Here is a 25,073-nt window from a genome sequence, read left to right as displayed (position 1 = left end):
CCCCCGCCTTTTCTTAATGGGACACCATCGCTGTTGTATATCACACGACGTGGTTTTTTATGGCGACACATTTAGCTGCGTTTTATTAGGTTCTTTATAATCGTCGGATTTATCGTGACTTCAAATTACTTGGTAAACTACATTAATTTAGATTAGATCTCGTGATCTCAAGTGGCGATGGCGTCAAAGTAGTTACTACCTATCTCTCGACTCGACTGACTAAACTACTTGTTCTACTTAATACATTGAATGTAAAAGACTTTATTACCGTTATAGTTATAAGAGATAAATGATGCATTTTTTTTGACTTATTTTGATTAATCGAATGATTAAACATGAAACTTTTTATAGATAAGTCATTCGTCCAAATAAGTTGGTTAAAATGTTTAGTATTTTAACATAAATAACTTATTATACTTCTGATTCTTATTTAAATTGTTTTTTTAATGATTTATAAGCAATGTACGTTACAAAATAAATTGGCGTAATGACCAAAGGTTAAATCTGCTATCAATCGAATGTCTGAAGCCCGGCTGTGGTAGCAATTGATTGAAGTCGCTATACAAGAGTTCAAGCATTTAAGATAATAAGGTCACAGATATCAAATATCATAGGTAATTATTTTGAAAAACCCAATAAATGTTGAGTTTCTTTAAAGTATGATATTTAATTATCGATCTAATTGATTTGCTGCTGATGCAAAAATAAAGCTAAAAACTTTGGGATACTGCCTAGTGCCTAGCTATTAATAATTTATTTTACAAACGGATAATGAACATTGAAGAAGTTAAAATTTAATAAAATACTCATAACGAAGCCAACAAAAAGATGACATAAGAAAGATCTTTTTATAGAAATCAGCAGAATTTTATTATTCATAAGTACTCGTAGTTCCTATATTATGAACTTTTGCAAAGTAGTGGCTTTTTATAAGCCTCATTTCATTTTACTATAATTAGAAATCTCAATTGACTAACTCGAATTGATAGAAGTAGGTCACAAGCAAGGATTCATACTCGGTAGTTATGACAACCCTCCACGAATCAATAGCGCATACACGATGTTAATAAATGATGAACCGCCGACTGAATACATTCAGAGATGCTACTATCGTGTTATTGAGCATCGTTTAAGAAGAGTAACGTGACTGTTAAGGTATGTATGTTTAGTTATATACAAGAATAATATGATGACTGACTGAATAACAAACAGATTTTCAAAGTCCAGCTGCTGAGCTAGCTAAAATCACATAAATTTGAATACGGGGTCATTTTAGAGAGTAGGCTTGCACTAATGAAGGATTTTTGAAAATTTACCCATTAATTAATCTATCCGAAGGTCAAGCTTCCCTTCTTAAACTCGTAGCAGAGGGTATTTAAAATTCCGATTCACCACAAGCTTTTGCTTCTGCTTTGGGACTTATCAGGCGATGCTTCTGCTCTCGCCCAAACCCCCCGGTGATGTCGCTGAGGTCCCAATAAGGAGCCTACGGCACTTTCACAATCAGAAAAGAAAAAGCTAGACCTGTCTGTGGTTAACTATACGAAATAAATCATATTGACCTGCAACAATAGCTGATGCACTTCGAGGCATATATTCACCTTACCCAACACCGACCTTTTATTGGTAGAAAAGCTCAAATTTGTATAACTCAGGATTTGAAATTCATAAATCTCATGATTCAAAACCAAATCGACGTAACTACTGGAGGAATGAGGCAGTTTAACCCCAATGATGAAGGGGATGAAAGCACGGGACATGTTACGCGTCGCTAGTATTACATCGAGTATATGAATTTAATCGATACAAGCGCAAATCAGGTCACGTAGCAGCAATATACATGATAGAATGAATATTGTCCTATATGTTATTAGGCTCAGTGATAAGATGTCACACATATTACCTACAACGCATTAAATTAACAAACAAGCATATAAAGAAGTCATAATTAGTTAGTTTATTGCTCAGATCCAACAAATATTGTTGATACCGATACCGTATTTAAGTAGCATTGCTCCTAAAGTTGTTAAGTTTCTTGCCAAATATGCATTCTGCACGTGTAACAGTAGGAGTAACTACAAATATACAAACTCGACGTTTAAAGTCCTGGTAAAGTACTTGAAATAAACGAATTACATTTGATTTGAAACAATTGAGCATTCTAGATCACCAATCTTTAACATGCTCTCCAAAGCTTCTAAATTTTTGAAATTAGAATGTTCTGCTGTCATAATATTCATAACATAATGTCCCTCGTCCTTCTGCATCTATACCACAGCTATATTGACCTATCATAGAGTTGTTTGTAAGTAAACGGCCTGCGGTTAGTTGGCAGTAGGTAACTACGACAACGAACGACGGATCAATAACATCCTAGAGCCTAGAGCCAAGTACGCCAGAGGTAACAACCTGACACGCCCGGGCACGAATGGCGATACACCGATTGCCTTATTGCATACTATCAGAGAGTATTTTCCATTCCAGACATAATTTGGTTTGAAAGTACTTTATTTTACCCAAGGGGCAGATATAGTTATATCTAGATACACAAGTAGGTACAGTTTAAACACATAGCATACGAAAACCCAATAAAAACATTTATAAACATAAGATATTTATTTGTCTTACTTGTCGGGCTATGTAATAGAGTTTTCTATCATTTAACATCACTGTAGCAGTCCTAGTGAGTTACAGACATACATTATCATTATTATGTGTAGCTCGCCAATCTGATTTGAGCAACGTAGTAGGCATAAGCTCCAAGTTCCCCTTAACCCTGTTACTAAAAAATTGGTTGATAAAAAATGTATTATTTTTAGTTGAGCCGAATAGGCCAATGCTTGGGTGCAAACATATTTTGTGGTAAAGAAGATGCAGCCTACGATAAACCTCACTGACCTAGAAGGTGCCTCTCTAGACTTTTGATTGAAAGATACCCATTCCATTACTTTGCATCGAAGAAACGTCCAAGGGACATCAACTGTAAGTCTCTTAGGAAATGAAAATAGAAAATCACCCTAAGTAAATGTCAGAACATCTATTCAGTATTGCTGATTGATGGCATAATGTTCTCACTTGCGACGACCTACAAAACCATTGTGTACGTTGATAACAAGAGCACTGCGAACTTAACCTCGTTTCTCGTGTGTCAGCCAGTAGATTGTTTCATATCACTTTAGCTGTTATGCAGTGATCCATTTACTTCAATATCATCGTGACCCTTTGATAGAATATCATCAATCACGGCTGGTGTTAATGTCCAAGCAGTGTTGTCTGTCCTAGTCACGGAATTATGAAATAGCTTTAGTGTTCTATGTTCTGTGATCCAAGTAGCGTTGTCTGTACAAGTACTGTTGTCTGTCCAAGTAGTGTTGTCTGACCAAGTAGTGTTGTCTGTATAAGTCACAGAATTATAAAATAGCTTTAGTGTTCTATGTTCTGTGATCCAAGTAGCACTGTCTGTACAAGTACTGTTGTCTGTCCAAGTAGTGTTGTCTGACCAAGTAGTGTTGTCTGTATAAGTCACGGAATTATGAAATAGCTTTAGTGTTCTATGTTCTGTGATCCAAGTAGCGCTGTCTGTACAAGTACTGTTGTCTGTCCAAGTACTGTTGTCTGACCAAGTAGTGTTGTCTGTCCAAGTCATGGAATTATAAAATAGCTTTTGTGATCTATCTGCTGTGGTCCAAGTAGTGTTGTTTGTACAAATAGTTGTACAAGTTGTAGTGTTGTACGTAGTCCATGACTTTTCAATAATTTATCTACCATAGTAAACGTCTATGCTTAACACAGATTATATAGCATAATATTTGTCATTCTTAAGATCTACGAGTATGTCCATATTTGCTAGTCAGTGAGCTATTTAAGGTAGCGGTACCTCTTTGAAAATAGCATTTCTAACTGCGCTAGAGAAGTCGCCATAAAAATACTTTGCTGTCTATCATCATCATCATTAACAGCCGATGGACATCCACTCCTGGACATATACCTCTTGCATGGACTTCCAAACAAAACGGTGTCAAGCCACAAGCATCCAGTCCACGTAGTGGGGGGTCGTCCAACACTGTGCTTTTCGGTGCGGGGTCGCCATTCCAGCATTTTCGGACCTCAACTATATGCCCTATCCATTGCAACTTTAGTTTTGCGACTCACTGAGATATGTCAGTGACTTTGGTTCGTCTGTGGATCTATGAAGATTTGATGTCAATGGGTTTTACAATTTCGTAAACGTCATTACTCGCAGTGATCACGTAGAGAAAGCTTAAAAGCATCTCTATCCACCTCTGAATCTTATCAGGCCATTTAGTAATGACTAACTTGATGACCCACGTACGTCCATTTGGTATGAATTTATTATTATGTGTTTAACTTTCTTATTATGTTGACTTACACGTGACTGTATTCTGCTTTTGAATTATATCATTTTAAGGTTTTGAAGAATATAATACCAAATATCAAGTCACCCCGTGGAATGGTTTCGTTGTAGAAGCATATAGTTCTAACTCTCTAATAACAAATATGTAGAACATAATCGAAAAGATTGCATTGAAAACATCTTCAACAAAAACAACTAAGTATACACTAAACATATAATATAGATTGATGTACGTTTTTCTTGGACACCGTTAAAAGCACACATTATGTAAACGACTCCTTTTATGGTAACCGATGGAATGCGGCGTCCAAATCCAGTCCTGTGCGGTGTTCCACGAACCCCAGAATAAAGAAAAAAATATCCCCTGATAAAAGTGTTTTAAATCCTGTTTATAGACGACCGGAGATTCGAAATGACGACATATCTAACAATTAACATAAAACTAATATAAGAAAATCTCGTGTTTGTGGTTGGACCGATTTTAATGTTTTTTTTTGTATATTGGGTACATCTGAGAATAGGTCGTAAAGTAAGTATTTTTAACCCTCTAACTCACATTTTAAAATTGCCCTTTGAGTGTCTTTGTATAAAAGAAATTTTCATGGTACAACAAAATTTGTATTTTCTATCAGACATCTCTAAAACCACAACGAAATAATACGAGTATCTAATGAAAGAAATAATTTTATGATATACTATTTCGTTGTGGTTACAACCGAGGGTTTTCGAATTTTTACTTAATTTTTCACACTTTACACATTGCAATAAAATTGATGGAAACTAATGATAGGGTTTGAAGTCTAGCTTAGAAGATGTTAATTTACAAGGTATTCTTTCATGAATTAGAATAAAAAGGAATAGGAAAACATAAAAAATTAAAACATACAGCTGAACATAAAACCAAATTGGTAGTCGGGTAAACAAACATATTAGACTGTGGTATAAATCTATAAACAACATGCTTATTTCAAAAACTGAGGATCGATTCTTGTTTTATACTCGTCGATGTAATATTGGCCTATAACAAGTTATAATACAATTTCAACTTTATTTTTATGGGATGCCAAAAATAAAATTTCAAGAATGGAAACGAGCGATGTCCCATCGCTGTATCTATACAGAATGCAGGAGCAGATCTTATGCGTGCGCCATCTAGCGATATAAAAAACAAAATCACTCTTACATTGAAGGTGCACAAATCACCGAAGAACATTTACATTACAAACAAAAAACAGCCATTGAATGGAACGCTCAATTTGTTTGTTAATGAATGCAATAACAGTAACCGCCGATTCGTTATACGTACCATTTGCGTTGTAACACGCACTGCAATCACTAAACCGAATCAATTCATTCACAGTTTATATAATCTTACTATAGTATAGACTAGCGGACGCCCGCGACTTCGTCCTCGTGAACCCCTACTGCCCCTACCCCTACCCTACCCAACCCTGTATGAAGAATAATTGTACCAAGTTTTGTTAAAATCCGTCAAGTAGTTTTTGTTCCTATAACGAACATACGACGCCACTGAAGCTTAAAAAATTGAGTAACTTCTCCCGTTTTCCCAACATTTCCCTTGACTGCTCTGCTCCTATTGATCATAGCGTGATGAAAAGTATAAAGCCCAGGAGTATAAAGAATAATTGTACCAAGTTTCGTTAAAATCCGTCGAGTAGTTTTTGTTTCTATAAAGAACATACAGACAGACAGACAAAAATTTTACTGATTGCATTTTTGGCATCAGTATCGACCACTTATCACCCCCTGATAGTTATTTTGGAAATATATTTCACGCAAAGAATTGACCTCTCTACAGATTTAAGTATTATAAGTATAGATACTTGGAATATTTCCCAATGTTTACGCTTTAACTATGAAAATCACTGTGCAATCGTGCGTAGGCGAAATAAAAATACTAACTAACGTACACTTCAAGTACGGAGGTAAACTTTCTAGTGTTATTTTATACTATTTGTTGACTACCACACAGATGGCCCGTGATCTTTAGTGGGAAACCAATATCCTATAAAAGAGTGTACTTTATTCTTACGTACGTTCCATATTGTCTCTTTAGCGTCTTCGAAAGAAAGATCCCCGATATCTTATGTAACCCAGACGTGGAATTCAATCGTGATCTTGGAAGCATCAAAACTGATGTCACGTCGGTTCCCAATCTTTCTTTCTCTCTCGTAAGTGACGTTTGGTGCTCCTCCTTTCTTCAACACCAAGGTTTCTGTTATTCGAGCCCAAGTTCCTTCTGGCAGAGCATCGGGTCTTGTAGACCCCTGGTGAGCTGCAGAGATCCTTTTAATGGCATCTACATTACACAGTACATTATACTGTGAATAAGCTACAAGAATTATTAAACAACATAACCTGTCGAATTTTCAAATCCTTTTTTAAGAAATAAGTGTGGTACCTTTTAACATTTAAGTTTTGTAATCTTCAAACAAAAATAAACTAATTTTGGAACTTACATAAATAATCTTCTAACTTTGGGTATAAGTTATTAGATCGCTAACCACCCTGATGCGAGTCAATTAGGATGTCATCAAAAGCCTAAATATAATATCTACTTGAGATTACTTTACCTACCTGTACCTACTCTCCTTATATTTTTAATAATGGGAAAATAAGTTGATACCTATAGTGTACAATGTATAAAAATTATAAATTATGTGAATCTCTCACGGGTCTTACGTTGCTATCAAATTACAAACCGTCTTTTGTTTAATTACTGCCCAACACAAAATTTTTCTTGCAATACGTACGTTCTTTCCAAACAAAAGATTATCTGTCCACATTCTACAACGAAACACACTCATCTAGGTTATACTGACAATCATTTATGTTAAAATCTTTATTAGGTACTACCAGACGTCCCGTTTCACCCGTGTAGTTCTCGTTTTCATAATAATCTGGGGGAAAACATAGTCGCACACACGCAAATAAGGTCACTTTATATTGGTAATTGGAATTTTCAAAATCGGTTCAGTAGATCCAGAGATTTCTTCTATAACATCACAAACTTTACTGCTTTATAATATTAGATAGATTTAGATGGGTAAATTCAATATCTTAAGTGGAAAATGCTGCTGAATAAACCAATTTTCAAAAAGAGTATATTGAAAATATAATGGACTTATCGTTGCCTCATATTGCATACTTTACTTCATTTAAATAACAAACGTTTACAAAGTAAAACGATCAGCTAACAGATAAAGTAAAGATCTAACGGTACAAATTACCATGGCTATATAGAGAGACAGGCTCAATTTTCACCGCGTGTTCGGGGACATCGGAAACCATTTTCGTAGTACGCAGAGACACGTATGCCTTATAAATATAACTAAGTTCAAGAACAACTTTCATATTTCTATGCACATACTCGTGACATGATTATCTTTATTTGTCAACGTTACAGACTTAACGAATGTAGTAACTACACTATCACTTATAATAGACAGTGATGTACAGTTTTAGTAAAAAGATTACACAATTCGGAAACCACAAAATAAAAACAAACATACCATAGATTTGTAAGCACAAAAAGCAAAGCATTGATGAATATTACAAACTTTTACTCAAAATAAACATTCTTCATTCTTTCATCGTCTCTTTCACAATAACAACTAAACCAAACCAAAAATAAGTCTGCTAGAATGTGAACAGTAGTTCTTTTGAAGATCTACAGCATATATTATTGCTAAATCAAAAGTGATATTAAAACTGATCTTAATATTTAAACAAATGTAAAGATTAAAGTAAAAGAAATTAGGTCGTTTTCGTCGGTAGATAGATAGAGACAGCGCCGGACCGAGGTAAATTTTAGAATGGAGCGAGATCCAATTATGGCGCCTTTCGCGCACGTAAATTCATCACATTAATTTCTTTTTAAATCTTGTCTTTACCATTTCGGCGCCCCCTAGGATTTGGCGCCTGGAGCGACCGCTCTTTTCGCCGTATGGACGGTCCGGCCCTGGATAGAGATGTTATAAACAAACAGCGGAAAACGTAGCAAAAGTAGGGATAATAGGTATCTCTACAACTTCGCTAGAGTCAAAGGGGCTGAATCTAGTTCCCGTTCTTTGAATTCGTAATGAAATTAGAACTGTGTTTCTTCAGGGCTTTACAATTTCACATGAATCTAGGTTTACTCTTCATTTCACTTAACGTTTGATATCCTATTACTTTGCTTATTTATTCAGATAGTTGTTCAATTATATTAACAATGAAGGAAAAACATCGAACCTGCATACTTGAGAATTTTCTTATTCTCTACGTGTGTGAAGTCTGCCAATTCGCATTGGGCCAGCGTGGTGGACTATTGGCCTAATCTCTCTCATTCAGAGAGGAGACTCGAGCTCAGAAGTGAGCTGAATATGGGTTGATGATGATAATCATGATGATGATAATTATGATGAATATTAACAATATCGGACGTTTTTATAAATAAATAGGCAACTGTAAATATGAGATAATTTTTGAAATAGATATAGAGAATATAAGTATTTATGTCCATTTGTGTACTGTTAAATAAGTATATCTGCTCCAAATCCTATGCAATAATACATTTCTTAATTTATGTAGCGGGTAACCAAAAATACTTACACGAACTATGGCCCTTATGCAAAAAAAAGGAAGCTCTGAAATTTATCACGTTCCTCAATGTGGAATTCCTAATAAGAATGATAGGGCAATAAAAACATTAAAGTTATTTCTGAAAACAAAGTATTGTGAAAGTGACGAGGAAGGTAAAACGTTCCATAAATCAGACAGATACACACAGTATGTCCAGACTAATGTCCCTGTTTTGTGTCATCCCGCGCATACAGGAAAAACAAATATAGCATCAGTCGTTAGTCGTATAGTTATTAGTTGTGGACTTGTTGATGTTGGAGGTGAAGGTATAATTCAACCGGAAACTTTCCAAATTAAATTTATAATATGGTTTCTAAAATATATTCCATTTCTAAAGAATATACCTAGGAAAAGTAATTTGGTTCATCAAGTAGGTAAAGATAATAATAAGAATGAACTAAAGAATTGTAATTTCAATCACACAAACAATAATAGACCAGTCTGCATCAGATAAAATACAGATAAAAACTAATTAGAAATGTTTATCATAAAACAATAATCAAGACAGTAGGTATTATATAGTAATAATCAATACATTTAGCATGCAGAAAGCGAGAATGTATGGTAAGCTTAGACCTCTGATTATTTATTTAGAAAAGGCGATTATTTATTTGATAAGGGTCGTTTTCATAGTACTCCTATTTCATAATGACATTGCCAAACAGTCATCTACATATCGCGAGCGGTAGGCCATATGGCGATGTGACGTCACAAACTCGTGATGACAACACCAGGCCATGCCATTGAGCTTGTCAATCGCAGCTTAAATAACATAACACATAAACAGATGTGGTTGTGCGAAGTAGCGTAGGTTTTCAACAACAAAACACCCACGCAAAAACTTTTCGGCGTAACTTTGGCAAATATTTTGTAACATACTAAAATAAACTCAGTGCTGTTCTACTTCGAGTGTACAAAATGTGAGAACTGCCTTTTATAATTTGGCACAAACTCAAAAAGTAGAATTCATACACATCTAAAGCCCTACTGATAGAGATAAGTAGTTGGAACAACGATGTCGAAGAAATTATTATCTACCAGATTTCTAGGATGAGTAATTTTGATGGTTTTCTTTGTTAAATTTTATTTATACATAGAACTAGCGGACGCCCGCGGATTTGACCGCGTGGAATTCAGTTTTCCACAAATCCCGCGGGAGCCATGTTTTTTCTGGGATGAAAAGTGTATGGGTTAATCCAGAGTAATATCTATTTCCATTTCAAATTTCAGCCAAATCGCTTTAGTAGCCAAGAAGGAACAACATACACACTTAGGTACACAAAAACTTTCGCCTTTATAATTTTGTGTGGTTAGTGTGTTAAGAATGTTTGAGAAAGGCATTTTGAGATATAAGTTAAAAATATTGACTGTGCATTCGATATAGACCTATAGAGCACTTTAAATTATACATAGAAGGCTAACTTTAATATATTCCGTTCTATAATAAAAAGAGAAAAAGCTTATTACACAATCTTGACACTTTTAGTGACGCAAAAGGTACTAACTTTAATAAAGTCTTCATCTAACGACTACTGTAGCTCTTCAGAAAGCACGCATCTAACTAAGCCTTTATCTAGGAACAAATTTAAGTCAGGTGCTCACTAGCAGACTAGAAACATGTCAAGAGGTGCTCAACTTCCTCATTAGTAGACTCCCTTTCTTCCTTACCGTTGCAGCGAGAGAAACGGACTCTTTAATTAAATTTTGCTTTCATAGCTCTTACTTGAATTTACGTAGATTAATTAAGTATGAAACAAAATTACAAAATGTACGACTACTTTTTTAAGTTTTGTTTTTTTATGCTTTACAAGTTAGCCCTTAAAATTAAAAGATATTTTGAGAAGGAGAGGCCATTGGATCAGCTTCACACAATATAAGTAAAAAATATTGTAATGATTTTTACAAATTTAAATTATAATAATGTATGATTTTTTTAAAGACTGTTGAGAAGATGCTCTTCTCAAACACGTTCCCTTTTAAAATTACTTGGAACATTTCCTTGTATTCTTAAATAAAACTACACTGCAGTTTTGATGACGTGTTAAATTTTATAAAACTGACCTTGTTACAAAATAAATCTATAGGACTTTAATATTACATGACCATATTCGTGTTTGCGTAACACTGACGATAAGCGTAAACTTTGCTTACAGATAAGCCGTAATAAACTTTCACGGACTTCGTATAGGTCATCGTTTCAATGTTTATAATTACGTGGTCATTAAAAACAAAAGATGTTTGTTTTTATTATTTATCATAATTTGAATTCTATAATTTGAGGTACCACAATGTATCAAATTAGTGTAATTTTGATTTTAAAATGACTACAAATTTACTTACGTAATACAGGTTGAAGATCTTTTTAAAATCGCATTTATAGACTAAGCATCATCTGTATTGTAGTCAAATGTAGTGGTTTCAACCAGCTTCATATCCAGCTTTCATATATAAGTTTAGCCTTAGTTTACTAGTAAGTTAGTCTTCAATTTATTTGAATTATTTGACTTTCTAATAACAGAAAATCTGACAAATTTCGTTGTAGTAACCATAATATTATGTACATTACGTTACACATTAAGGAAGACTTAAGAGTGCTTAAACTTCATGACATCATGTCTATAGTGTTGTAAATATAATAGTGTACACTATTGTAAATATCAAAATATTACCTACCAACTGTATCAGTTATACTTATACAAGGCAACAAGAAGGCAAGAAGCCCACAATGAAAAATTAAAATGCACAATATGTGACAAATGGGACGAGGGCTCATACAAATATAAACAGTGTCTTTAAATAATAACAAGGTCGGAGGATTGAGGAAAATCGTAATATTCGTTTAAGAATGCTTTGTACTATTAAATACATAATTAGACATAAATACTTACTCGGGAGAATTGGTCGGTTGCTTTGGTACTCGTAAGCACTACCACCGGATTTTCTTTTATAAATTAAAATGTATTTTTAGCAGAAGCTTCAAAAGTGGCATTTGAAAAATAAGAAAAACAATGTTGAACAAAGGTTTCACAATATTTGCATGATAACTTAATTAACAAATCAAACTTAACCAAAATAAGACCCTAAAATGACAGAAAATGAATTTGAGTGGAGTCACGCACTTGTGAAAGTTGTTTAAAGGGCATAAACCCTTGACTGTTAGCAAATACTCCCCTTTTCCACTCAATTCACTCTCCTCGCCTATCTCATGTAACCCATAAAGAATTACACAACAAGAAATGTGGACGGCTCGAACGCCACAAGCATCTTCTTCTTCTTCTTCTTTCTTCTGGGCCGTTTCCGCACTTAGCCATGTGATTGATCTCTTTACAATAAAATAAATACTTAGATGAGAGAAATAGATAACTATACTTGTATGCACCTACTAATAATGTTAAAAGTACGAAATTAATAAATGTTACATTTAGTGTTTTCGATGTTCTGTCGTCAAAAACATTCTCATTGTGTGTCGTTATTTAAACGTTTTAAAATATCATTGGCTTAACTCATAAATCCATGAAACTGTAAACCTTGCACACCAATACAATAGTAATCAAACAATTGTCGAGCAGCAAGTTCATATACGTAATACAGAGGCGTTCTACAACTGTCATCATTTATTGATATTAAATGAAAACAAATGCATGTCATTGAAGCGGCCAGAACATATTTTTAGCAGCTGATTTGTTTATTTACTACTAATTTCTAAATTGACATGGATGCATATTTTGTTGGATATTTTTTAGTACTTGCATAACAATTTTTTATGGAAAATTAAGCCCTGTATTGTTTTGTATTTTGGATTCAATATCTAATATATTTTAGAGTTAAAACATTGGCTGAGGTAAACTTTATCTATACTATTTATCTCGTATTATAAAGAGGAAAGATTTGATTGTTTGTTTGCATTGAATATACTCTGAAACTACCCGATTTCAAAAATTCTTTTATTGTGTGAAGCTACACTATCTCTGAGTGATATGGGCTATATTTTATTCCCGTACAGGAAAGGGAACTACGCGGGTTAAACTGCGAGACGTCTGCTAGTCTGTAATAAAACATGATATGTATGAACCCATATGGATAAAAGGTTTATTTAGAAGAGTCGTAAAAATCCAGCCCTTCCCAACCAGACAGTGATACGAGTAAACCACAGCATACTTGCATGTAATGTAAGTGACACATTCCTCAATTGAGCCGTGACGTACCGCGCGATCTCAAATTGACGCCAATTTGCGTCTCCGGCTGAGTCACGGACGCCTGTTTTGTTTTATGTGGCCGGGCTCCTGTGGCAAAGGTATTGAAGTCTGCAACACGCACATTCATATGCAAAGGAATTCTAACTGCATGGCCGTAATATGTTTGGAGAATATACACAACAAACAATACGTGCAAATCCGTTTCTTCAGTTAATAGCCATACATATCCAATTATATTATACATAGGACCGTCTATTTTCATTCGTAAATTCATTGTTCAACGAGGCTCGGACACCTGGTTTCATACAATCTATCCGACATTGCTTACTGCTTTTAAAACATCTTCTAAGAACAGCTAAACACCACTTCTTGCACCGCGATCACCGATTGATGTCGTTAGTCCACCTAGTGGGGGACCTCGCCCAATACATCATCAGTCATTGTGCTATGTGGTGTTTGTTTCTTCTGCAGATTTCTCCATTTCTGATCCGATGACGCAGAATAAATTCCAAGAAGGCTCATAGACAGTTTCGAGATGCCATCGTTATCAACTTTTAAAATAAATAGTCGTCATTAGCCTGTCATAAAACTTTACTGACTAAAATGTTCATTGTGGCTATATACTTTCGTCATGATTAAATGCATTTATTTCTCTTATTTATGCATTTATTCAATTAAATTTCAGTGGACGTCCATCGGCTGATATGATGATGATGATGATGATTTCTCTTAGACCATTTGTATCTTACCTGAATTTAGATTTTTTTAACTCTATTCTTATAATGTAATGTTTATTTTAGTTGTATTTTAAGAAATTAAATATCACGTGTCTCAAACGGTGAAGGAAAAACATCGTGAGGAAACCTGCATACCAGGGAATTATCTTAATTCTTTGTGTGTGTGAAGTCTGCCAATCCGCATTGGGCCAGCGTGGCGGACTATTGGCTTTACCCCTCTCATTCTGAGAGGAGACTTGAGCTCAGCAGCCGAATATGTGTTGTAAATGATAAATATAATGGTTATTTTTAAAATTATCGCTCTAAAATTGTGTAATAAGCTGAATGCTAGAAATAAAACATCATTACTCATTACCATCCTTCGTTGACCTTGACGCAAATAATTGGGAACATTGACGCACTCAGTCCCAGCGCTGAAAACACTCGCGGGAAGTGTGGCGGGAATCATTCCAGAGATCATAGCTTTATTGCTACACAAGGTCAGAACCTTAAACAGCTAAAACAAGGCTTAACATATTTTTTTATTAAACGAGGAGTGAGAACCCCTGTAGGACTTCTGTTTATCCGTATCTCCGTAGGGTAATTCTGACTTGTTATAAGCCATGGATAAGAGACACACATTATGCGTTTTATTTTCTGTGTTATAAACGATGAATTATATATTTCTTTTCTTCCTTATTTATGTTTCTCTCCTTTTCCTAAATACTAGGATATCTTAACACCTATACCCAGGACACATACTGGTAGATTCAACGGATCTTATTAGTATATGCCCATGATTTCGTCTGCCCTCTCCCAAAATCCATTCTTAGCGGACCAAATTTCATCTTTGTACATCAATCTGTCTTCGAGATTTCGTGACGACTTTTCGCATTTATATATTAAGATTAAACGAGAAGTGAGAAACCCTGTACGACTTCTGTCTGTAAATCCGACTTGTTATAAGCTACAGATATAAGAGGAATTTTATATTTCCTTTCTCCATTATCTATGATTCTCTCCTTTTCCTAAATAGGATATCTAGACACCTCAACACACCAATAGATTCATCGGATCTTATTAGTAAGGCGTAATTTTCATCAAATTTAGGTCTATAGTGTAGACCTCCGAATTCGTCTGCGTCATAAAATCTGTTATTATCGGACGTTTACTAACTATAAACTACCTCCCGGCCAAATTTTATCTTTTTTATGAGATATATCGAGATTTTATTATGAGTGACCTTTCGCATTTATACATTAAGATTAAGCATGTGTTTATTAACTAATAAATCGTAGTAAGTTGTCTACTGTACCTTTGAATCACGAACTAATCATAATATTATAAGACGATTAACTTCTTTTCAAAAAATAATTACACTTGTTACTCTTGTAATTCTATCTATGTACTTAAATAGAATAGTATGCCAATCTGCATTGGGCCAGCTTGGTGGACTATTGGCATAACCTCTCTCAATCTGAGAGGAGACTCGAGCTTAGTGAGCCGAATATGGGTTGATAATGATGATGATGATGATGATGATAAAATAGAGTAGGCTTACCATTAAGCATCGAAAATACATTCGGTAAAATATCAAAGTTAATCTATTACATGTCTTAGGTTAATCGGCTAGAAAGATCAGGATTACAATAAATACGGCCGACACAAATCCGACCGGTCGACACGAGTGGACTTTATTACGAGCGCTCGATAAATTACGAGATATAAAACTGATTGGAATATAACCTGACACTGATTGGAGTAGAACCGCTTTTTCTTGAGGGAATTTAATACTGTCCATATTATATTATACAGTACTAACTTTTGCTTGCGATTTATTGCAAAATATTTGTGATATCATTTCCAATCACATAAAAACTAAGGATAAAAGACATTTACATTACCTACTGCACAATTCTGATTAACTAACTGACGCCGCGCGGTTTCACCCGCGTGGTTTCTGTTTCCGTAGGAATACGGGGATAATGCAACCTATAGCCTTTCTCGATAAATGGGCTATCTAACACTGAAAGAATTTTTCAAATCTGACTAGTAGTTCTTGAGATTAGCGCGTTCAAGCAAACGAACTACTTTATAATATTAGTATAGATTTGGATTTCTATCTTATAGATTATTTTGGCTCATAATTCAATTCCTAATTTAGCTAAATCCATTAGAAACACACATTAAGATTAAGAGATAGGAATATCGTTTATTTATGAAATCAGAAAAGTCTTTAGCCTCAAAATCAAGTCAATTAAACCAAAAATTCAAGACAATGAAACAAAAAATCAAAATATTTCAATGTTTTTTTTATTGTTACAGAATGTGGTGGACAATCACAGGCAACTTCGGGAACATTCTACCCATTGACTGGACCAAGTCCTTTTCAAGGAAGATGCATATCCCGACTTTGAATCTGAGTGACAAAAAGGTAAAGTTGCTTGATACAAGATTAACAAAGTATCGTATTCGTGTTTTTCTTTCGTGCCAACATGTATAACCGCGACTGAAAGTTAATACAATCCTAAAATAAAGACTCCCACACCTGATCTCACGTCTGCTCTAATTTCACCAAGTAGGTTGGGTACATTAAAACCTAAGGTCATTGTTATTTATTTGGGTTACTTTAAAGATGGCTTCTCATCACATGAGACGAGAACATTCTCTTTATTAAATCTAACATGAAGTTAGTATAAGAAACTATTGATCACAATTGTTAACATATTAAATGTGTTATCAATTATGGGATATAATTGATAACACATTTAATATGTTAAGAAATACAAAATGGTTATTATTCGCTTATTGTTTTTCTCATTCTATTAAATTTTCGTTTTTCTTCTAATACTTATTAATTTCATTTTGTAAGACTTTTGAAATTGTTGTCTCATTAAGTCGCAAAGTAAATTACAGCTATCCCAATTCCGCTTTATTAAGCGGATAATACGAACTGTCAAATTGAAATTTATGGTCGTCCTTCGTCAGTTTGTATGGGTATACATCTCATTGGAGTGCACAATAAAATAGGTCAAGTAGGGGTTTGCCATAAGTATATTTAGGTTCCGTTGTCATAAAAAATATCGAAAGATTTTATTTTGCTTTCAGTATTCAGATAATTTATGATTTCGAACATGTTTCGTAGAATACTTTAGGTTTAGATGTTAAAAACCGTATTTATGTGCACTTCATTTATATACCCTAAATACTATTCGTAGCATCAAATTAGAACAATGTCGGTATTCTAATGAGATTGGCTGGTAAAACTTTTAATTATGTTTGTAAATGGTTATCTTTACTATACATACCAATAGTGATGACTTTTTCTTAACATTAACAAAAATAGAGGATACATAATACGATGTGGCGCAAACAGTAAAAATCCGAAAAGTTCGAGAACTTTTTTGAAAAACGTAATTTGATTTTGATACACCTTAACTAAAATGGATTTAAATAATAATTAATGTCACCCAATTAATTTACTTGATTCGTTCAAGAACACGTTTCAATGATTCAAAATATAATGCGTAAGAAGAAAACTAGATCAAAACCAATCCAAGAAATGGCCTACTTATTTGCAGTATTAAAGTTAATGTTAATGTTTTCGCTTTCTATTCATACTCAAATTAATCTGACTTGAGTTTTAACCTACAAATTAAAATTTACAGTTCAATTTAAATAAACAAAGTTATCTATTGTGATAAAAGTAGGTTCCTAATCCACATGAAAATAATAATCATAAAAGCATAGGTACCTATTGTTAGGTTGGCTCAAGAATAAAAAGCTAATGATCAAAATTCGGTACTCTTTTGTTTCTAGAAGCGTATAAAAAGTTTCTTTATAGCAGTATTCATAAGAATGAAGCAGTGTGTAGTTGACTATTGTTTAAAGTACCACAGTTCATGGACTAGTAAGTCCATGAAAGTATTAACTGTATTTAAATGATGCAATTTTATTTCCATATTCAAGATAATCGGACAATGAAGCTAAAACATTACTTTAAGTAGATCACAATTATTTAGTTCGCTTAAAGTATAAACAAGAAAACAAATTATTTCAAGATCGTAAACGAGTTTATGGAGTTAATTAAAACCCATTAACAATTAGTACTATCATCACATAATCTGCAAAGTGGATCAATAAACGAGAAGAATTAAATTTTACACCACATTACCTTTAAATGCTTTTATTTTAACAAATTGTGAACACTTCACTTTTATTTACATTGCCCTATGCACAATGCACTTATTAGGTTAAAACTTACGGAAATGGTTGCAGCAATAAAAGTTATGTAAAATTATTTTAACTATAAACACTATGCTTTAGATTTAGTTGAAACCATTAAGCTGTACAATGTAATACATTCAACTTCTTTGTTACGAAAATCTGATGACCCGACTCACATTAAAAAAAAAGAGAAGTTGAGCTTTCTAACCGCATAATGGCTAAAGTTTGTCATGTCACTCGTGATGCAGCTGCGCTGTCGCATCGTGGAGGGAGGGTTGCGGAAACTCGTAAGTAGGCAACCATAGGCCCAGCTCGCACTTGACCGCTTCTTATGTTTTTTTTATGTTATGGATTTTCATCCTCCTCCTAACAAGTCAGCCCGATTTCATCTTAGATTTCATCATCACCAAGGTGAGATTATAGTCAAGGGCTAACTTGTAAAAAATAAAAAAAATAATAAAAATGTGTTCTTTGTTTTTATACCTGTTGTTCACATAGCGTCATACTGCGAACGTACAACACGTATGATGTAGATAGGAATTTAGACATTGAAGTGATAATAATTATCTAATGCATTTTTGAAAATAGATCTAAGAAGAAATAGAATTACGTATACGTTTATTGAAAATGTTTTTGGAGAGGATTTTTATGCTTCTTAAATTTCCCATTCTCAAGCGTCCACCAAGGATGCGTCTACCAAAATATTGTTATTGCATCCTCCTCTATATAAAAAAATCTTTATTTCTCAGAATTCTACGAAATATTTTTCGCAAATTTTTCAATGAACTACTAAATTGAGATTGATTATAATCGGATCAGGCATCTAACTGAGCTAATTTCTATTTCTTCCAATAAGTTTTTAATATTATAGTAGGTACAATTACTTTTTCTTAAAACAAAATCCTATAAGTTATTTTATTCAGCATGTTTAGCATGGCCCTCTTAATTAATATCAATCCTGAATTCTACATTTTTAGATACTATCCCTTTATTAGGACTTTAGGTGAACTTTGATTCTTTAATTTGGAAGTACCTTCGTTTTAAGTTATTCTCTCTACAGGGTGCAATGACCCCGGACGACGAGATACACAGTTCTGAGGATGAAGCAGTCGCGTCAGATCTGGACATGCATGCCTTGATACTGGGCGGGCTTCATCAGGACCATGAATGTCCTGTTAAGACAGCTGATGAGGTAAGTTTGCTACATATAGATTCATCAATTACAGTGAATTCACCCGCTTAGTTCCCGTTCCCGTGGGAATACGGGGATAAAATATAGCTTTCTAATGAACTTCAAAATCGGTTCAGTAGATCCAGAGATTATCCCCTACATTACCACAAACTTAACCTCTTTACAATATTAGTAAATATTATCGGCGCTTCTTAGTAGAGTAGGTTTATTACAACGTCCTGTTTGTACTATGTCCAATTGAAGTACCTAAACGAATTTGATTTGTTTTAAGTACATTAGGTGCATAAGTGTTTTTGAATAATATTACATATATTGATTATAAAATTCTAATAAACTAATCGAGCCTTCAAATATCTAACTTGAATTCTTTATCTACTGAAATCACCAACAATCTGGTAAGCTCTACAAAATATCTTAAAAGTAATAACTATAAGTAAACTGGGTAGTGTTTGTTCTTTGACTCTATAGAATTTTTAGACATCAGCAATAGTGTCATTTTCTTTATTTTGGTATACTCTTTAGTATTGCCAATTTTTTCAACTACTCGTATATAGGTTGTATGTTTTCTATATTGCATCACCAATAGTGTCATATGCTTTGATATACTCTTTAGAATTGCCTATTTTTTCAACTATAGGCCGTATGTTTTTTATATTAGATCTAGAATTTAGTTAAGATAAGTATAAGATTTTGGTTTTACTTTTTTCAGGTAATACAAGAAATAGACGATATGATGCAAGAGACGCCATCTTCTGAAGGTGATCTAATTGAATACAACGAGGCTCTGGAGAAAGGCAAAGAAGTGCTCAACTCGCCATTATATGAAGACAGTAAGCATGCATTTCCTCTAACTGAAACCATAAAATATTATTCCTTTAGATGTATTAGATACAAGCGATTACAAATCCTGCGGGAACCATGTACTTTTTCCAGATAAAAGAAGTCTACTCGTATATGTTGCTCAATTAGATTTTTTTTCCAGTCAAAGGTTACTAAGTAAAAGACAGTCAAAAGTTTCAAAAAAAGCATGATTGTATAGTGTCGTGTAAATAAGTACTTGTGAAAACAGTAGTTATGAAATAACATAAAGATTTTGTTTCAAATCAAGATTATTTTGTAGTCTAGATGTATTGCTACGAAATTAAAAATAATTATGTTCAATTTACTCTTATACATGCATCTTTTTATAGTATGTTGAGGCTTAAACTATAAACATTGAAATTGTGGGGCCGGCTTTTATGTTTGTTTTGGGTAGGCATCGTTTTCCCAAGGAAAGCGCTTCCGGTTCTTGCGTGCTCTACCGTCATTAACAGAATTTCTAAAAATCATTATTGCCTACTATATACCTTACTAGTTACCCATTCTAACGTATTTTGTAGGTTTTAATATCGTAATTGTTGCAAATACAAGTACATGCGTAGTTTTAACAGCATTGGCCTAAATGTATCTGTTGTCTTAGATTTCTTTTAACGTTGGTGTAGGACAAACAGAATAAAGGCTTGTAAATTTACACCTTGCCTAACTGTATATCTCTTAGCCATGAATTCCTACCAACATCGGGTTTTATAGCAGTTCTTTGTCATGTCACTAAATATTTATTGTCATTTGTCATTGTCGTAGCTGTTAAAGACTTGGATGCATCATAAAAACGAGTTGTATCTAGCGAACCATTAGAACAAATAAACTTTAATAAAAACAACGTGAATGGTTACGATTGTATGTCAATGACACATGTTTTAATTCGCTATATAAAACATAACACAAGTCACTTTGTTCCGTTTTATTGACATACATCGTCACTAGTATTATAGAAGTAACTACTATAATTTAGATTAACTGTTTATGTTTATAACTTCTCTCATATGTTCATGTTTTGTTCTATGGATCTCTTTATTTGGATCAATTAGTGATTTTCCAAGTTTATTTAGTACTCGGACTGCTGTTACTTCAATTCATTCCTTTTTACTAACGGTACCATGAGATAAACTCCGAACTTCTTCGCATCGACTTGAAGAAGTGTTATTCTTTGAGAAGCCACTACCTATCTTATACTTAAATCCTTTAGCTAAACTGCTGCATAGAATTTGATAAATTTTGGCGTACTACCGAGTACTAACACGATACCTCATATGTGGTTAATGTCGTAGTCCCTTCACCACTTTGTATATTGCTTTATGGTGAGATGCTACTAATTATACATGTCAATTGTCATACATATCTCTAAAACGGTCTATCCGTGTGTTTTTAGAAAAACACTTCTTTTATAACAAAAATGAAACTGTTAGTTACCTTATTCGGCCACCTTGTGGGCAGTGGTGACTACATCAATAACTCTTTTGGTGCGTGAATCAAAACTGGTTAAACTTTCAAAACTTTGATTAAAGCATAGTTTTAGCATATCATATTCCGTTTTAAAAACCTCCAGATTCTCGTTAGTTGAATATATCCGAATAAACAAAATTACATGTTGGTAGACTCTTTAATAACTTTAGCTGGCAGGCTTAAGTTAGAGGGTTACAACCCTGTAGATAGGGGTTTAAATTCAGTCCCCTAATCTCTTGACTCCTAAAGTACCCACTAGTTCAAGCTTACACGGAGTTACGTAATTATAACATACATGTCTGTAATTATTTTGTATTTTATGCTATTTTGACATAAGGTATAATTTTAAAGCCATTTAATGTTCGTAGTAATACTAAAGTCATTCATGAGACGAGTAATGATCTTCGATGGTTGGATGGATGGATGGATCCAAGACGATTAACGATCCAAGTTCAACGAAATTAAAGTCGTCATTACATTCAGGTCCTAGTAATTTAAATGTTATACCCAGTACAATAACCACTTCAACAGACTCTATAAATATAACTGTATGTACTTGAACATACTATATAAACGTATTCGCGTGTTTATATGGCACATAAATTATTATCCATTGCGCAGTTAAATCCCAGCGCACTTTTTGTGTGACACATTTAGGGTTGCCTACATTTTTTCTGAAAATTATTATACCATTTTTCAGATTTACGAGTAGCTATAAAAAATGTAGTAGGTACCTACACTTTAATAAAGTATTTTATGGAATAAGCAAAAAATCAATATTAAAAAAAAGCCATATTTATTCACGGTTCAGTGACTCGAGCTTTTCACATCTAATTTTTAAATTTTTAAAAATCGAATGCTATTTTTTTAGTTCGTTTGTTTAATTTTTAGAACTCAGTAAGATAGACAAGTTCGTATAGGCTATATATAGCTATTATAGATATTGCAAAAAATGAAAATTTTGCTTGATAACAGTGTTGCAAAAAATAGTATTTTTGCGTCGTCGTCGTTATCAACCCATATACGGCTCACTGCTGAGCTCGAGTCTCCTCTCAGAATGAGAGGGGTTAGGCCAATAGTCCACCACGCTGGCCCAATGCGGATTGGCAGACTTCACACACGCAGAGAATTAAGAAATTCTCTGGTAGGTACGCAGGTTTCCTCGATGTTTTACTTCACCGATTGAGACACGTGATATTTATTTTCTTAAAATGCACACAACTGAAAAGTTGGAGGTGCATGCCCCGGACCGGATTCGAACCCACACCCTCCGAAATCGGAGGCAGAGGTCATATCCATTGGGCTATCACGGCTCATTGCGTACTATAGGTATATTTGTTCAACAGTATATAGTACAATACTATATATTATAGTACTGTTGGCAACCCTCACACATTAGGTAGTAGGTATTTTACACGCGACGTGTCGCTTTACAATTTAAAAGTAACAAAGCTACCAACGCACCTCCAATTTCTGTTACAAAGTTCCTCGACCATCCGACGCCATAATCGACTAAGTTTATACTTGCCTTGTTGATTCCGATAAAAACATTCCTACTCAGCTTGTGTTTCGTAGAATCGAAAGTATCTAAACCTTGTACACTAGAAGTGTTTATGGCTCTTGTTCCTCGCTGAATATCTAGATTAGGATGAGTCAGTGTTTACAAATATTGACTCTGCTGTCGCCGGTCGCGAGGGCATTCACCTCGACAATTCGATTGATTCCAAAATATTGATCCAGGTACGAGGTTAGGATCATAATAAACAGGTAATGCTAATGAAACATCAGAGAACCTACCTGAGATAAAATAGATAAATTTTATTAGCAGCAGAAAAAGCTGAAACCAGTGGCACACCTCTGTGACTGAGAGTTAGGTACATACTTGTTCCTTTTACCGATATTATTAATATCAAATCAATAACAACCGCATTTTTTGTATTCCTTATAGCTCATTGTTAACAAAAATCACAATGTCAACTGGCTAATGTCATCTACCTACTATATGATATCTACGAATGGTCGTCAGTAGGCATCAGATGACATTTTTTCATATTATAATCTCAATGTTAATCATTTAACATTAAATAAGTATAATCACGTGACTTGAGAATTGCAAACAATAATAGCTAGTTGGTAAATTTTGTATATGTCCACTTATATACGTGAAAGTTAGTGAACTGGGCTGAAATGTACCACAAAAAACACTGATGATGAAAAATAAAAAGTATCTCGTTCATTACAGAACTACGCCAACTGTCGCTGTCTCAATTGAACGAGATATTCCTGGAGCTGGAAGTGCTGATACGAGAGTTCTCCGAGACTCTGATCGCGGAGTTGGCTCTACGCGACGAGCTGGAGTATGAGAAGGAGTTGAAGAACACATTCATCTCTCTCCTGCTGGCGGTGCAGAACAAGAGACGGCAGTACCACATCGAGAAGAAGAAGAGACCTGGCGCACCGCGCTCTCCCGGTCTGAACAACAGTCATTCTGAACCTAAGGTACGGAACCAAAGACTATATACTCTAAGGAGAAGAATTGTATCTACATACACGAAAACTTTGAACATAGCAGCGACATTATTTTCTAGTTGTGTCTACTGTAAGGACACAAAATATTTTTTTGGTGAATTTCAGTAAGAGTCCAATAGAAGGTAATTTTTAGCATAAAAGAAGGTAGTCTTATCTCAGAATGAGAGGGGTTAAGCTATGCTGACAAATGCAGATTGGCAGACTTCACACACACAGAGAATTGAGAAAATTCTCAGGTATGCAGGTTTCCTCACGATGTTTTTATTAGAGACACGTGATATTATATTATTTAGATTAGAGATCGGATTCGAACCTTTACGCCCTGCGAATCGAAAGCAGAAGTCATACCCACTGGGCTATCACAAAGAACACTATTAATAATAGTTAATTGATTATATTTATACCTTCTACTGTATATTGATATTGACTTTATCCTTATCCTGAGTACGTACTCATAAACTAATCTCGCTATTATTTTGTTTCAGTATCTAACCACGGTTATACCGTTCCACTTGGAAAATGGGCCGCCTGACAATCAGTCACTACAGGTGCTCATAAAGAGTAAGTACCATTATTCATATCTGATGCCAATGTATTATACGTCTACTATAATAATTACTTTATAATAAATAAAAATCAAATATACAGTCCGAGACTGGTTGGCATCAGAAGCGGATTTAAAAAGGCAAACACAATATTATTGAATGAAAGACTAACAATTCCTACCAAGAATGTTACCAATAAACCCTCGAGTGGCAGAGAATACCTTAAGCGAAGTCCCGGACTTGTGACCGATGGATGTAGGGTTAAGGACGTCTTTTAAAACCATTTAACACTCCTAACAATGATATTTTATATTAGAGATAGCCATA

At 34.2% G+C, this 25,073-nt stretch overlaps 1 protein-coding gene across 2 annotated transcripts in view; it reads left to right on the top strand.

Annotated features, from left to right (window-relative positions):
* LOC112046675 (fasciculation and elongation protein zeta-2) overlaps window positions 1-25,073 on the top strand; it is a 67,288-nt gene that overhangs the window by 39,042 nt on the left and 3,173 nt on the right. The window contains exons 2-7 of one of the 2 annotated variants that reach the window (XM_024083393.2): window positions 16,257-16,365; window positions 18,407-18,445; window positions 19,219-19,350; window positions 20,060-20,180; window positions 23,915-24,171; window positions 24,687-24,762. In XM_024083393.2, coding sequence (XP_023939161.1) covers window positions 16,257-16,365; window positions 18,407-18,445; window positions 19,219-19,350; window positions 20,060-20,180; window positions 23,915-24,171; window positions 24,687-24,762 — 734 coding nt within the window. The remainder of the gene's footprint in view (window positions 1-16,256; window positions 16,366-18,406; window positions 18,446-19,218; window positions 19,351-20,059; window positions 20,181-23,914; window positions 24,172-24,686; window positions 24,763-25,073) is intronic. The other variant, XM_024083394.2, reaches the window with a different exon arrangement.

This window comes from Bicyclus anynana, chromosome 16, assembly GCF_947172395.1.
Source record: "Bicyclus anynana chromosome 16, ilBicAnyn1.1, whole genome shotgun sequence".
Classification (NCBI taxonomy): Eukaryota; Metazoa; Arthropoda; class Insecta; order Lepidoptera; family Nymphalidae; genus Bicyclus; species Bicyclus anynana.
The sequence above is the reverse complement of the archived record's forward strand: the minus strand, read 5'-3'. Positions and strand labels throughout refer to the sequence as shown.